The sequence below is a fragment of the Salmo trutta genome, chromosome 15 (assembly GCF_901001165.1).
Source record: "Salmo trutta chromosome 15, fSalTru1.1, whole genome shotgun sequence".
NCBI classification, from domain to species: domain Eukaryota; kingdom Metazoa; phylum Chordata; class Actinopteri; order Salmoniformes; family Salmonidae; genus Salmo; species Salmo trutta.
The window spans coordinates 62,221,633-62,238,890 of NC_042971.1; the positions used below are offsets into that span (position 1 = coordinate 62,221,633).

The 17,258-nt window shown below is 43.7% G+C and overlaps 1 protein-coding gene across 1 annotated transcript in view; it reads right to left on the reverse strand.

Moving 5' to 3' along the window:
* Positions 1-17,258, reverse strand: part of epha5 (EPH receptor A5) — a 130,573-nt gene that overhangs the window by 37,402 nt on the left and 75,913 nt on the right. Inside the window, exons 6-8 of the mRNA XM_029692447.1 lie at positions 11,490-11,614; positions 8,624-8,783; positions 7,478-7,580 (exon numbers count right to left, since the gene is read on the reverse strand). Coding sequence (XP_029548307.1) covers positions 7,478-7,580; positions 8,624-8,783; positions 11,490-11,614 — 388 coding nt within the window. The remainder of the gene's footprint in view (positions 1-7,477; positions 7,581-8,623; positions 8,784-11,489; positions 11,615-17,258) is intronic.

Here is a 17,258-nt window from a genome sequence, read left to right on the forward strand (position 1 = left end):
TTAACAGGTTCGATTTCACACTAACCTATCGGCCGGGATACAAGAATCAGAAGGCAGATGCCCTGTCCCGCCAACACGATGTCTCTAATGAGGAGAGGGACCCCGAGCCCATAATCCCCAGCTCATGAATTGTGGCCCCTGTGATATGGAGTATTGAGACCACCTTTCTGACAAGCCCAGACCCGTGAACCTGACCTCGGCGAGGGACCCACTAACAGACTTGACGTTCCGCGATCAGCCCGGTCCCGAGTACTACAATGGGGACACTCCTCTAAATTAACAGGGCATCCAGGGATTCCTGAACCGGGAAATTCTGGTGGCCCAAATTGATGGAGGATGTGAGATCCTTTGTTGCGACCGGTTGTGCCCAAAGCAAGTCTTCACGTTAGTGACCGGCCGGGTTGCTCCAACCTCTGCCCATCCCCATCCGGCCCTGGTCTCATCTGTCTGTAGACTTTATCACAGGGTTACCGCCATCTCAAGGGCTTACCACATCCTGGTGGTCGTCAATCGGTTCTTCAAGGCAGCCAATTTCATCATCTTACCCAAGTTGCCTTCAGTGAAGGAGTCCGCTGACCTCATGATTATCCATGTCTTTCAACTACACAGACTTCTCCAGGACATTATCTCAGATTGTGGGCCCCAGTTCGTCACACGGTATTGGAAGGCCTTCTGTTCCCTGTTGGGGCCATCAGTGAGTCTCTCATCGGGGTTCCACCCGAGTTGGACAAGTTCCTCCGCTGCTTCGTCTCCACTCAATACATCCATGATGATAGTGCTGTTGTAAATCAATACATCCACGATGATAGTGCTGCTGTAAATCAATACATCCACGATGATAGTGCTGCTGTAAATCAATACATCCACGATGATAGTGCTGCTGTAAATCAATACATCCACGATGATAGTGCTGCTGTAAATCAATACATCCACGATGATAGTGCTGCTGTAAATCAATACATCCATGATGATAGTGCTATTGTAAATCAATACATCCATGATGATAGTGCTGTTGTAAATCAATACATCCATGATGATAGTGCTGTTGTAAATCAATACATCCACGATGATACTGCTGTTGTAAATCAATACATCTAGCTTTACCACTCTGACATCACTGATGTGGAGTACAGCTGGTATGTTGTGTTGTGCAGAGGGTGGCAGCTCCTGTCCCAGTTAGTTCACTTTTCTGGCTAGTCTTCTTTGCCAGAGACTCCTGTCTTACGTTGGGATCGCCGTCTCACACCGTTCTGGTCTTTCTACGGCGAGGCTCAGGCATCTGAGGCGGAGGCTCGAATCAAATGAAGAGACTCTTTCGTCAACAACATTGCAACGTTGATTGTTAAACTCGATATCTGATCCCCTATCGGACTCCAGATCATGTAAATTCTGCGTCCATTCGTTTGATTCGGCTTGCCGTTGTGAACTACACACATGTAGTTTGTTGTACTCAGTGTCTGATTAGACCGCCCACAACGCCCACAAATCTTCCTCATCTTTACACTATTGTTCTAAATTCAAATCATCCTCTTCGCCTTCATCATTCAGATCATTCAAATTCAATTGTGATGTGAAATCACACGCTCAATTATCAGTTTCTATCTGGTTTCTATCGCCCAATCATCCATTGACGACGTTGATTATGTGAGGAGAGAGATACATTAGCGCCTGGGTACCAACGTCCTTCTGTGACTCATTTCAGGAAGACAGGTGAATGTCGCACGTCACCACTTCACAGGAGAGGCATTTGAACGTAAACATAAATTCTTAGGGGACAGAAATGCCTCCTGGAACATGTGAAATTCATGTGCCTTAATAACAAGCTTGTATGCCATCTGTAAATAGGAATACAATTGTTCAATGACCAGCCTAGTTGGTTTAGCCACAGAAAAAGCCAGGAATCTTCCCACTAATCATGATTGGCTGAGATAATGAGTGGGCTGGACATGCCGAGAGATGAGTTCGGATTGGTCTGCCATGTAGCACGCTTCTGTCTATAACATGAGCTGCTCAGTATGTGTAGGTAATCCTTTCTACTGCAGCACTGCAAAAGTGTTGCTACTTCTCTCCATTTTTTTCTGGAGGACAATGCTGACTCTGAATCAGACAATGAGGAAATCCCTGATTTAGGTCAAAACATTTTAATTGAACCAGACATTGTAGAGTCTTCTGAAACGGTTGATCAGTGTTGTTGTCACAGAAGAAGTTGACCAAGTTTTGAAATCTGTGGAATGCCAGGTGGAAGCAGAAAATTATAGCTAATGAGATGAAGAAAATTCTGCCGTTTATTGCAAATATGCGGAGGGAGTCAAAAAGAGAACACACAGCCTAATGCTAGCTAACATTGAACCTAATTGGTTAGCTTTAGCTACCTGCAGTTTTATGCATGGTGGCTAGCTATGACAATCAGTTTGTATTGCTAGTAGTATGGGCTGGGATTATTGCCGCATTCAAAACAACTGAGAACTCGAGAAATCTCTGACTTCCGACTTCAGTGTGTTCAAGACAACTGAGAACTCGGGGGGAAAAAAACTAGCTCCCACTGGGAAAATGTAATTTATAACGGTCATCCAACTCAGAATTTCAACTCGGGAACTCGGGTCTATTTCTAGAGCCCCGACTTTCCGACCTGAAGATCACTGATGTCATGATTTTACCTCTATTGTTCCAAGTTCCCAGTTGTCTTGAAAGCACCATTAGGTTAACTGTTTAGTTAGCTAGCTAGCTACATGTCTAACCAAAAGACTCCACTTCGCCAGATGATTACATGAACCATCAAGTTCGCCAGGTGTGTCTGGGGGTGATTAGGACCATCTATTGTATTTCATGAACATGTTTACATGTCTAGACAATAGTGACCCATCCACTTAGCTAGATGTGGCTGGGTTATAGTATTTCCTTCACATGACCCATCAATTTAGACCAGTATGTCTGGGTAAGAATCATCTAATCATTATAAAATATTTATACAATATTTATCTGGACACTTTCTGTTTTTTATATTGCTACTATGCAAATATGCAAGTAACCATTTCACTGTACCGTTCACTCCTTCTGTATCCTGTGTATGCGACAAATACACTTAGATTTTATTTGATATAGTGTGTTTACCAGAGATAGTAAAGTGAGGAACACGTGACCTGCAGAAAAGTCAGATTAGGATATAGGCCAAGGACTAGATGAAATGTATTTTTACCTGGAGTTTTTCCTTATTGTAGGCTACTACTTTCACCACTTTTAGTCTTGAAATCTTTGGTTGTTTACTACACTACTGTACTCACTCTGTTTAGCACATGGCCTCATATGTGAATCCTTAAAGAGATGGGTGGGGCCAAGGCTTAAGAGGGTGTGAGTGATGCTGAATGGGTGTAGACAAAATAGAGCTCTCCAGTAGGTGGACCAAAACATTCAAGGGACATTTTCTTAAAAGTGGGTTTACAAGTTGATCAACTTTCAAAGCAGAATTACTTGATCATTATTCAACTGCAGTGTATGATATACCATTTTCTGAGTCTCTACTTTAACCAATGTAAAAACAAAAAGAAAATGTAAATGTTGCTATTTAGGACCAAATTGAGGCGTTTGGTCACATTTGTCTTGGCACCTTAAGTTAGCAATTACTGTAAAAAAGAAAAGAAAAAAAAGAACAGGTAAACAGCCTCTAAATACTTTTCAGTTTTTTTTTTTTAAAGAGTGCGCCTCCCGAGTGGCACAGCGGTCTAAGGCACTGCTTCGCAGCGCTTGAGTCATCACTACAGACCCGGGTTTGATCCCAGGCTGTGTCACAACCTGCCGTGACCGTAAATCCCATAGGGCGGCACCCAGCATCGTCCGCGTTAGGGGAGGGTTTGCCCGGGAGGGGGCTTTACTTGGCTCATCGGGCACTAGCGACTCCTTGTGGCGGGCCGGGCGCCTGCAGGCTGACTTCGGTCGTTAGTTGAACAGTGTTTCCTCCGAAACATTGGTGAGGGTGGGTGCTAAGAAGCTCGGTTTGGCGGGTCATGTTTCAGAGCATGTATGACTCGACCTTCACCTCTCCCGAGCCCGTTGGGGAGTTGCAACAATGAGCCAAGATTGTAATTGAAATTGGGAGAAAACTGGGGCAAAATTTTAAACATGACTACCGCAAAGTCAGGGAAGGAGCAGGACATTGCAATTTTTTTATATTTTTTAAAATGTATTTACAAAATCAAACATCAGTGGCCATTGGCCTATGGTGGTTGCAGTGTTTTTAAAGGGGAGCTACTGTGTGAGGGATCGGCTGTATTTTCAGGGGGGCTACTGTGTGAGGGATCGGCTATATTTTAAGGGGGGCTACTGTGTGAGGGATCGGCTATATTTTAAGGGGGGCTACTGTGTGAGGGATCGGCTATATTTTAAGGGGGGCTACTGGGAGGCCAAAGATCTATCTAAAGTACTGAGGCCAAGGCCACAGCTAAGGCAAGATGGGATCTATCTGAAGTACTGAGACAAGGCTACGGCAGGATGGGATTTATCTAAAGTACTGAGGCCAAGGCTACGGTAGGATGGGATTTATCGTATTGAGGTGCCTAGTATGTTGCAGTTCGGATGCTCCTCCTCTAAAGGCAGGAGTAGAGGTACTCTTCCGAGCTCTTTATCTCTGGAATTCTAAATGTGGAACCTGACAAGCTTAAATGAAAGGTTACATCTCAGGTCAAGGATACTGAGTGAAACGGAGAACATAACATCTCCACAAACAGCCCAGAGGAGAAGAGAAGAGCGATCCCTTATTTCAGACAGCCAGCACCACCATCTTTGCTCTGCTCTCACTTCCCTGCCACAGAAACGGCGGACAGGTAAAACACAGAAACGGCGGACAGGTAAAACACAGAAACGGTGGACAGGTAAAACACAGAAACGGCGGACAGGTAAAACACAGAAACGGTGGACAGGTAAAACACAGAAACGGAGGACAGGTAAAACACAGAAACGGCAGACAGGTAAAACACAGAAACGGCAGACAGGTAAAACACAGAAACGGCGGACAGGTAAAACACAGAAACGGCGGACAGGTAAAACACAGAAACGGCGGACAGGTAAAACACAGAAACGGCGGACAGGTAAAACACAGAAACGGCGGACAGGTAAAACACAGAAACGGCGGACAGGTAAAACACAGAAACGGCGGACAGGTAAAACACAGATACGGTGGACAGGTAAAACACAGAAACGGCGGACAGGTAAAACACAGATACGGTGGACAGGTAAAACACAGAAACGGCGGACAGGTAAAACACAGAAACGGTGGACAGGTAGAACACCCTCCAAACAATAGATTGTCTTTAAAGCAGTAGCTATTGTCAAGCTGTCAGTTTCAAGATTGTATTTCTTGTGGGGAAAATCTCTCTGAAGAAGGAACACTGCCATTACCTTGCTCTCAAACTAAGGTACAGGAATTGCAGAGGCTGCTGTCAGCAAGTTATTGTAGGCCTAAGGAAAGATGTCCTTATTAAAATGTATCCAGAGTTTGATGTCATTGTGTTGGATATAATGAGAATATTGAAATGGCCAAATATTGAACCCTGTGAATACTGAACCCTGTGAATACTGAACCCTGTGAATACTAAGCCCTGTGAATATTGAACCCTGTGAATACTGAACCCTGTGAATATTGAAGTCTTGCAGTACTGTATGTGTTAACATTTTCCTTCTGTGGCAGAAATGATCCAAATGGGACCATGTTGCTCTATGATGCTGGTATTGTTGTTGTTCAGCAGCAGGCCAGTCATAGTACTGTGACTGCTGGTACTGTTGTTGTTCAGCAGCAGGCCAGTCATAGTACTGTGACTGCTGGTATTGTTGTTGTCAGCAGCAGGCCAGTCATAGTACTGTGACTGCTGGTACTGTTGTTGTCAGCAGCAGGCCAGTCATAGTACTGTGACTGCTGGTATTGTTGTTGTCAGCAGCAGGCCAGTCATAGTACTGTGACTGCTGGTATTGTTGTTGTCAGCAGCAGGCCAGTCATAGCACTGTGACTGCTGGTGTTGTTGTTGTTCAGCAGCAGGCCAGTCATAGTACTGTGACTGCTGGTATTGTTGTTGTCAGCAGCAGGCCAGTCATAGTACTGTGACTGCTGGTACTGTTGTTGTCAGCAGCAGGCCAGTCATAGTACTGTGATGTGGTGTTGGTGTTGTCATGCAAAGTAACCTGTGCGGCGTGCGTGAAACAGGATATTGTCTCTGCCTCAGCTTCCTGTGAGGGTATGAGAACAACCATAGAGTAGAATGACGGAAATCATCATTGTATTTCTATGAGAACAGCCCCACCTCCCCATGCCCAGGGACACAGACAGGGACAAGGCAGGGGACATAGACAGGCAGGGGACAGAGACAGGCAGGGGAAGGAGACAGGCAGGGGAAGGAGACAGGCAGGGGAAGGAGACAGGCAGGGGATACAGACAGGGACAGGCAGGGGACAGAGACAGGGACACAGACAGGGACAAGGCAAGAGACAGAGACAGGGACACAGACAGGGACAAGGCAGGGGACAGAGACAGGGACAGAGACAGGGACAGGCAGGGGACAGAGACAGGGACAAGGCAGGAGACAGAGACAGGGACACAGACAGGGACAAGGCAGGAGACAGAGACAGGGACACAGATAGGGACAGGCAGGGGACAGAGACAGGGACAGGCAGGGGACAAAGACAGGGACACAGACAGGGACAAGGCAGGAGACAGAGACAGGGACACAGACAGGGACAAGGCAGGGGACAGAGACATGGACACAGACAGGGACAAGGCAGGGGACAGAGACAGGGACACAGACAGGGACAGGCAGGAGACAGAGACAAGGCAGGGAACAGAGACAAAGACACAGACAGGGACAGGCAGGAGACAGAGACATGGACACAGACAGGGACAAGGCAGGAGACAGAGACAGGGACACAGACAGGGACAAGGCAGGGGACAGAGACAGGGACACAGACAGGGACAAGGCAGGGGACAGAGACAGGGACAAGGCAGGGGACAGAGACAGGGACACAGACAAGGACAAGGGACAGAGACAGGGACACAGACAGGGACACAGACAGGGACAAGGCAGGGGACAGAGACAGGGACACAGACAGGGACACAGACAGGGACAAGGCAGGGGACAGAGACAGGGACACAGACAGGGACACAGACAGGGACACAGACAGGGACACAGACAGGGACAAGGCAGGGGACAGAGACAGGGACAAGGCAGGGGACAGAGACAGGGACACAGACAGGGACACAGAAAGGGACAAGGCAGGGGACAGAGACAGAGACAGGGACACAGACTGGGGACAGAGACAGGGACACAGACAGGGACAAGGCAGTGGACAGAGACAGGGACAAGGCAGGGGACAGAGACAGGGACAAGGCAGGAGACAGAGACATGGACACAGACAGGGACAAGGCAGGGGACAGAGACAGGGACAGGCAGGAGACAGAGACAGAGACACAGACAGGGTGACAGAGATATAATCTTACCTTCCACTAAGCAGTAAGCCAGTCACCAGGGCCAGCAGTATAACGCCTACAGTGATGGCTACAGCGACGATGGGGAACTGCGACCGGTCACTGGATGCAGCTACTGCTGGGGAAGAGCAGCCTGTTAGCGGGGACCCTGACACATTACAGTCTATGGGTCCTGTACTAAACAGTCTATAGGTCCTATAGTAAACCAACTATATAGGTCCTGTACTAAACCAACTATATAGGTCCTGTACTAAACAGTCTATAGGTCCTGTACTAAACCAACTATATAGGTCCTGTACTAAACCAACTATATAGGTCCTGTACTAAACAGTCTATATAGGTCCTGTACTAAACACTATATAGGTCCTATACTAAACAGTCTATAGGTCCTGTAATAAACAGTCTATAGGTCCTATAATAAACAGTCTATATAGGTCCTGTACTAAACAGTCTATAGGTCCTGTACTAAACAGTCTATATAGGTCCTGTACTAAACAGTCTATAGGTCCTATAATAAACAGTCTATATAGGTCCTATAATAATCAGTCTATAGGTCCTATAATAAACAGTCTATAGGTCCTGTACTAAACACTATATAGGTCCTGTACTAAACAGTCTATATGTCCTATAATAAACAGTCTATAGGTCCTGTACTAAACAGTCTATATGTCCTATAATAAACAGTCTATATGTCCTATAATAAACAGTCTATATAGGTCCTATAATAAACAGTCTATATGTCCTATAATAAACAGTCTATAGGTCCTGTACTAAACAGTCTATATGTCCTATAATAAACAGTCTATAGGTCCTGTACTAAACAGTCTATATGTCCTATAATAAACAGTCTATATGTCCTATAATAAACAGTCTATAGGTCCTATAATAAACAGTCTATATAGGTCCTATAATAAACAGTCTATAGGTCCTATAATAAACAGTCCATAGGTCCTATAATAAACAGTCTATGGACGTCCTGTACTAAACAGACCTATATGCCTGGTGTAAACATGCAGTATATTTTCTGGAGAAAATACAGAACAAGGCTTTACACAGAACAAGGCTTTATACAGCATGTGTGTGTGTGTGTGTGTGTGTGTGGCTTTACACAGAACAAGGCTTTATAACATTGCGTATGTCTATAAATGCATGACTCACTGTAGGGGCTGGTCTCGAACTCGAAGGGCCGGCTGAATCCTCCGTACCCAGCTGATGTTCTGGCTCTGATCTGGAATATGTAGACTGATGATGGCTTCAGCCCGTCAGCCACGAGCTCTGTTTCCTTACACTTAATGATAGTGTAGCTGGTTTCCTGGTCCTAGGAGAGAGCCCAGAGAGAAAGCCACAAGGATGAGTGTGTGTGAGTGTGTGTGTGTGTTGTAGTTCGGAGTTAAAGTGTACCTTATTCCTGTCAGGGTGGAATAGAGTTGTGTGTGTGTGTGTTGACTTTCAGAAAGCTGTGTCCTCATTTTGCTGTTATTTTTCAACCTCCTTATTTTTCACATAAATGAGTGTGCGTGTTTGTGTTGTCTGTGTGTGTGTGACTGTGTGTGTGTTGTCTGTGTGTATGTGACTGTTTGTGTTGTCTGTGTGTATGTGACTGTGTGTGTGTGTGTTGTCTGTGTGTGTGTGTGTGTGTGACTGTGTGTGTGTGTGTTGTCTGTGTGTGTGTGACTGTGTGTGTTGTCTGTGTGTGTGTGACTGTGTGTGTGTGACTGTGTGTGTTGTCTGTGTGTGTGTGACTGTGTGTGTGTGTGACTGTGTGTGTGACTGTGTGTGTTTGTGTTGTCTGTGTGTGTCTGACTGTGTGTTGTCTGTGTGTATGTGACTGTATGTGTGTGTGTTGTCTGTGTGTGTGTGACTGTGTGTGTTTGTGTTGTCTGTGTGTGTGTGTGTGTGACTGTGTGTGTGTGACTGTGTGTGTGACTGTGTTTGTGTTGTCTGTGTGTGTGTGACTGTGTTTGTGTTGTCTGTGTGTGTGTGAAGGCCAGCAGTGTGGATCATTTTCACAGGTCTAGTCAGAAAGGGCCTAAAGCACTCTGGCTAAATGGTCTCTATTATCTGGAACAATGAGGAAGGCAGCAGGCACACCTCTCCTCTCTACCTCTCCTCTCCTCTCCGTAGTCTAAATCTTACATTCTGAGAATAGTGAGGACTGAGTGTTGGTGAGGTCCTATTTTCAGGTTGGTATCAATACCAACCTGCTCTTTTGTCAAACCTATAAAAGGCCACTGACTGTTAGAACTGTGGTTTGACAGAAAAACAGGCAACTGTTCTACTTAATGTGACATTCCAGTCTCCTTTTCACCTCATTTTACACCTGATTTACTTAAAGGGACACTTGGGGATTTTGTCAATGAAGCCCTTTCTACTTTCTACTTTCCCAGAGGCGGATGAACTCATGGATACCATTTTTATGTCTCTACATCCAGTATGAAGGAAGTTCGAGGTAGTTTCAGTAGCCAATGCTAACTAGCATTAGCACAATGACTGAAAGTCTATGGTATCTACTAGCATGAAGTCTATGTATCTACTAGCATGCTAGCAGTTACAATACACTTCCAGTCATTGCCCTAATGATACGTAGCAATCGCGCTAACGCTACTTAGCAACTTTCCTTCAAACTGCAGAGACATACAAATATAGTTAATCAAATCAAATCAAAGTTTATTTGTCACATGCGCCGAATACAACAGGTGTAGTAGACCTTACAGTGAAATGCTGAATACAACAGGTGTAGACCTCACAGTGAAATACTGACTACAACAGGTGTAGTAGACCTCACAGTGAAATGCTGAATACAACAGGTGTAGTAGACCTTACAGTGAAATGCTGAATACAACAGGTGTAGTAGACCTTACAGTGAAATGCTGAATACAACAGGTGTTGTAGACCTCACAGTGAAATGCTGAATACAACAGGTGTTGTAGACCTCACAGTGAAATGCTGAATACAACAGGTGTAGTAGACCTCACAGTGAAATGCTGAATACAACAGGTGTAGTAGACCTCACAGTGAAATGCTGAATACAACAGGTGTAGTAGACCTCACAGTGAAATGCTGAATACAACAGGTGTAGTAGACCTCACAGTGAAATACTGAATACAACAGGTGTAGTAGACCTTACAGTGAAATGCTGAATACAACAGGTGTAGTAGACCTTACAGTGAAATGCTGAATACAACAGGTGTAGTAGACCTTACAGTGAAATGCTGAATACAACAGGTGTAGTAGACCTTAATGCAAATAGTCCAAGTAATCTGACCCTGGGGAAGTAGACAAAGAGCTTCATTGCCAAAATCCTTTTTTTATAAAAAACACATCTAGGTGAGTCATGAGGGGTGGGCCTTTCCTCTTTTGGTCTCTAGTGCTCCTCATCACAAATTACCATCAGACCAACTCCTTAAGGTATATTTTTACCGTTTAGTGTGTGTACGTTACCGTATTTATACTTCGGATATCCCTTTTCAACAGTAAAAGTTTAAAAAAAATTACAAAAAATTCTAAAAATCGCTGGAGGATGTCTTCAATTCCAGTATACAACAGTAGCTGTTGGCATAAACTGGGTAACACTATAGCCAGATATTGGATTTAGTAAACTATGGATGTTTGAAGGTTGTTTGTTTGACCATGTTAGTAAGAAACTTAGTTTCAGGTTGTTTTATGAGGTTCTAGTATGTAGTTAGTTCTAGGTAATTGTAGGTAGTTTTTATTCTTCCAATTTAACCTTTATTTAACTAGGCAAATCAGGTAAGAATAAATTCTTATTTCCAATGACGGTCTACCGGAGAACAGTGGGTTAACTGCCTTGTTCAGGGGTAGAATGACAGATTTTCCTTGTCAGCTCGGGGATTCGATCCAGCAACCTTTCAGTTACTGTCCCAACGTTCTAACCACTTGGCTACCTGCTAGCTTTGTGAGGTTGTATTACGTAGGTAGCTATAGGTAATTCTAGGTTATTTTGTGAGGAAGTTGTGGGTAGTTGTTGATTGTTTGAGGTTGTGTGTTTGAGGGTTAGTTGTACCTTCTCAAAGTATTTGATCTCGTACTCCAGGATTATCCCGTTGGCTCTGTCTGGCTCCTGCCACGACACAGCGATACTGTTCTTCCCAGAATTCCCTTTCCTCACCACACTCACAGGAGACGGGGCTAAAACAGAAGAACAAAGACAAATAGAATCAATCAATCAATCAAATGTATTTCTAAAGAACACACACACACACACACACACACACACACACACACAGCATAGCAACATCTCAGACACCATTCTCACTGAACACTGAACCTGCAAACAATACATGTTGCAACACAGACACAATGGTATGGGTGTCATACATTGTAGTAATGTCCACAGAGATAAGGCAGAGGCTAAGTAGCCTTCACTATTGACAAACGGGGGACCAGTACGAAGAAAAAAAAAGTATGATATGTATGAAATGTATGCATTCACTACTGTAAGTCGCTCTGGATAAGAGCGTCTACTAAATGACTAAAATGTAAATGTACTATCCAATATCGATTAGATTTCCTCTCCATAATGTTGTATCCTGAAGAAGTATACACAGTATATCATTAGTAGAAGCTCAGCACCAGAGGTGTGGACTCCCAGTCACATGACTTGATGACTTGATAGAAATAACTTCAGACTTAACTTGGACTTGGTGCCTTTCGAAACTCAGGACTCGACTAGACTAGACACTGACGATGACTTGAAATTATCTGGCCAGGGTTCGTAATGTTTTGATTGCTCTCCACGCAGCAAGAGACAGATGACTTGAAATGATCTGGCCATGTTTCGTAATGTTTTGATTGCTCTCCACGCAGCAAGAGACAGTTTGCCGCAGTTAGGATCGCAATTGCAAAAAAAACAAAAACATGCAGATTTGAAAGTGAAATGCACACTCGGCCCTCTGATTGGACCAGCAAACTGTCAATCAACACAGGTCGGGTGAGCTAACACAGTGGTTATCAAAGTGGAGAAGGTTGTGGAGCATCGCAAGTATGAAACTGAATGGGAAAAATACATATGTTTCATACATATTTTCATTGGCTACATATAGTGCCTTCGGAAAGTATTCAGACCCCTTGACCTTTTCCACATTTTGTTACGTTACAGCCTTATTCTAAAATGGATTAAATAAAATCATCAGCATTGTAAACACAATTCACAATAATGACAAAACGAAAACAGGGTATTAGAAATGTTTGCATATTTATTAAATATAAAAAAACAGAAATACCCTTTGCTATGACACTAGAAATTCCATTGATCATCCTTGAGATGTTTCTACAACTTGATTGGAGTCCACCTGTGGTAAATTCTGTTGATTGGACATGATTTGGAAAGACACACACCTGTCTATATGAGGTCCCACAGTTGACAGTGCATGTCAGAGCAAAAATCAAGCTATGAGGTCGAAGGAAACTGTCTGTAGAGCTCTGAGACAGGATTGTGTCAAGGCACAGATTTGGGGAAGGGTACAAAAACATTTATTCCGCATTGAAGGTCCCCAAGAACACAGTGGCCTCCATCATTCTTAAATGGAAGGAGTTTGGAACCACCAAGACTCTTCCTAGAGCTGGCTGCCCGGCCAAACTGAGCAATTGGGGGAGAAGGGCCTTGGTCAGGGAGGTCACCAAGAACCAAATGGTCACTCTGACAGAGCTCCAGAGTTCCTCTGTGGAGATGGGAGAACCTTCCAGAAGGACAACCATCTCTGCAGTACTCCACCAATCAGGCCTTTATGGTAGAGTGGCCAGACGGAAGCCACTCCTCAGTAAAAGGCACAGCCCGCTTGGAGTTTGAGACCATGAGAAACAAGATTCTCTGGTCTGATGAAACCAAGATTCAACTCTTTGGCCTGAATGCCAAGTGTCACGTCTGGAGGAAACCTGGCACCATCCCTACGGTGAAGCATGGTGGTGGCAGCATCATGCTGTGGGGATGTTTTTCAGTGGCAGGGACTGGGACACTAGTCAGGATCGAGGCAAAGATGAACGGAGCAAAGTACAGAGAGATCCTTGATGAAAACCTGTTCCAGAGCGCTCAGTACCTCAGACTGGGGCGAAGGTTCACCTTCCAACAGGACAAAGACGTTAGACAATGCAAGACTGGTTTCGGGACACGTCTCTGAATGTCCTTGAGTGGCCCAGCCAGAGCCCGAACTTAAAACAGATGGAAAATCTCTCGAGACCTGAAAATAGCTGTGCAGCAAAGGTCCCCATCCAACCTGACAGACCTTGAGAGGCTCTGCAGAGAAGAATGGGAGAAACTCCCCTAATAAAGGTGTACCAAGCTTGTAGCATCCTACCCAAGAAGACTCGAGGTTCTAATCGCTACCAAAGGTGCTTCAACAAAGTACTGAGTAAAGGGTCTGAATACTTATATAAATGAGAAATTTCAGGTTTTTATTTTTAATAAATTAGTAGCATTTTCTAAAAAAATATTTTTGCTTTGTCACTATGGGGTATGGTGCGTAGATTGATGATAAAAACAAAACGATTTAATACATTTTAGAAAAAGGCTGTAACCTGTAATCTGAATACTTGCCGAAGTCACTGTAAACATAACATTAATATGTTATATTTATACCTTTGCCTATATAATCTGGTTTCTAACATAGGCCTACGGTACTGCACCAAATTATTGTAAAAAAAACTAAACAAACAAAACTAAGCAGTCTTGACTGCTGACCAGTCATCAGCATTAGTGTGTAAAGGATATGCTTCATTTTCTCCGGTAGGCTTACATTTGTATTAGTATCCATATAAAACAATTACATTTTTTACAATTGGGGGCTTTGACACAGCGCCCCCTGGTAGTCATCTAGTGCATATACAAAATCATTGACAGCTATAGGATCGAGTGCAGTGCAAACGTTAAAATGTAGGGGATCGCCGTAATAAATATGCAGCTCCAAAAAAAATGTGGTGATCAACAATATGAACTGTTTACATCGCAAGATAACCAGCAATGGGACATCAAGCAACAATTCGATATGACATTGATTATTTATTTATGAAGCTTGCATTTTGGAATTTGTTTTAAAAATGTAATTATTAACATAACATTTAAAAATTTAATTATTAACATAATCCAAATATGTTGTAGACAAAATAATGAAAATGGCTGTCTGGTAGCCTCAATGAATAGACAGTCATTGCATGTATAGATACTTTTTTTTTAACTAGATTTGACACAACTCGTTTTGACTTGCTCTTAGAATGCATGATTTGGACTTGACTCAAGACTCGACACTTGGGACTCGAGTTGCGACTTGGACCTTGTGACTCGAATAATAGTAACTTGGTCCCACCTCTGCTCAGCATTACTTTCACATTGTGTTGAAAACCTTTGGCATGCATCCAAAATAGTACATTATTCCCTACATAGCGCACACAAGGGATCTGGTCTAAAGTAATGCACTATATAGGGAATAGGGTTCTGGTCTAAAGTAGTGCACTATATAGGGAATAGGGTTCCATAGGGCTCTGGTCTAAAGTAGTGCACTATATAGGGAATAGGGTTCCATAGGGCTCTGGTCTAAAGTAGTGCACTATATAGGGAATAGGGTTCCATAGGGCTCTGGTCTAAAGTAGTGCACTATATAGGGAATAGGGTTCCAAAGGGCTCTGGTCTAAAGTAATGCACTATATAGGGAATAGGGTTCTGGTCTAAAGTAGTGCACTATATAGGGAATAGGGTTCCATAGGACTCTGGTCTAAAGTAGTGCACTATATAGGGAATAGGGTTCCATAGGGCTCTGGTCTAAAGTAGTGCACTATATGGTTAATAGGATTCCATAGGGCTCTGGTCTAAAGTAGTGCACTATATAGGGAATAGGGTTCTATAGGGCTCTGGTCTAAAGTAGTGCACTATATAGGGAATAGGGTTCTATAGGGCTCTGGTCTAAAGTAGTGCACTATGTAGGGAATAGGGTTCCATAGGGCCCTGGTCTAAAGTAGTGCACTATATAGGGAATAGGGTTCCATAGGGCTCTGGTCTAAAGTAGTGCACTATATAGGGAATAGGGTTCTGGTCTAAAGAAGTGCACTATATAGGGAATAGGGTGCCATAGGGCTCTGGTCTAAAGTAGTGCACTATATAGGGAATAGGGTTCCATAGGGCTCTGGTCTAAAGTAGTGCACTATATAGGGAATAGGGTTCTGGTCTAAAGAAGTGCACTATATAGGGAATAGGGTGCCATAGGGCTCTGGTCTAAAGTAGTGCACTATATAGGGAATAGGGTTCTGGTCTAAAGTAGTGCACTATATAGGGATTAGGGTTCCATAGGGCTCTGGTCTAAAGTAGTGCACTATATAGGGAATAGGGTTCCATAGGGCTCTGGTCTAAAGTAGTGCACTATATAGGGAATAGGGTTCCATTGAGCTCTGGTCTAAAGTAGTGCACTATATAGGGAATAGGGTTCTATAGGGCTCTGGTCTAAAGTAGTGCACTATATAGGGAATAGGGCTCTGGTCTAAAGTAGTCCTCTATATAGGGAATAGGGTTCTATAGGGCTCTGGTCTAAAGTAGTGCACTATATAGGGAATAGGGTGTCATTTAGGAAGCATTCTTCCTCGGTGTGAGGAGAACATCAAAGTGAATTTAATACGTCAAAAACTCTTTTGATTAAACAGATGAAACAAAAGGCATTTTAAAGTCGATTCAAAATGACGAAACAAACATTCTCCTCTTGTTAGTTCTACTCCTGATGCAAATGACTTGAGATTATATTATTTCAACTTCTTCTCATCACCAGGTTCTTACTAGGGGTGACATCACCACGTTCTAACTAGGGGTGACATCACCACGTTCTAACTAGGGGTGACATCACCACGTTCTAACTAGGGGTGACATCACCAGGTTCTTACTAGGGGTGACATCACCAGGTTCTTACTAGGGGTGACATCACCACGTTCTAACTAGGGGTGACATCACCACGTTCTAACTAGGGGTGACATCACCAGGTTCTAACTAGGGGTGACATCCCCAGGTTCTTACTAGGGGTGACATCACCAGGTTCTTACTAGGGGTGACATCACCAGGTTCTTACTAGGGGTGACATCACCAGGTTCTTACTAGGGGTGACATCACCAGGTTCTAACTAGGGGTGACATCACCAGGTTCTTACTAGGGGTGATATCACCAGGTTCTTACTAGGGGTGACATCACCAGGTTCTAACTAGGGGTGACATCACCACGTTCTAACTAGGGGTGACATCACCACGTTCTAACTAGGGGTGACATCACCACGTTCTAACTAGGGGTGACATCACCACTTTCTTACTAGGGGTGACATCCCCACGTTCTAACTAGGGGTGACATCACCACGTTCTAACTAGGGGTGACATCACCAGGTTCTTACTAGGGGTGACATCACCACATCATTACCAGAGATAATATCACCACATTACTACTAGAGATAATATCACCACATCATTAAGAGATAATATCAACACATCATTACCAGAGATAATATCACCACATCATTACCAGAGATAATATCACCACATCATTACCAGAGATAATATCACCACATTACTACTAGAGATAATATCAACACATCATTACCAGAGATAATATCACCACGTCATTAAGAGATAATATCACCACATCATTACCAGAGATAATATCACCACATCATTACCAGAGATAATATCACCACATCATTACCAGAGATAATATCACCACATTACTACTAGAGATAATATCAACACATCATTACCAGAGATAATATCAACACATAATTACCAGAGATAACATCAACACATAATTACTAGAGATAAT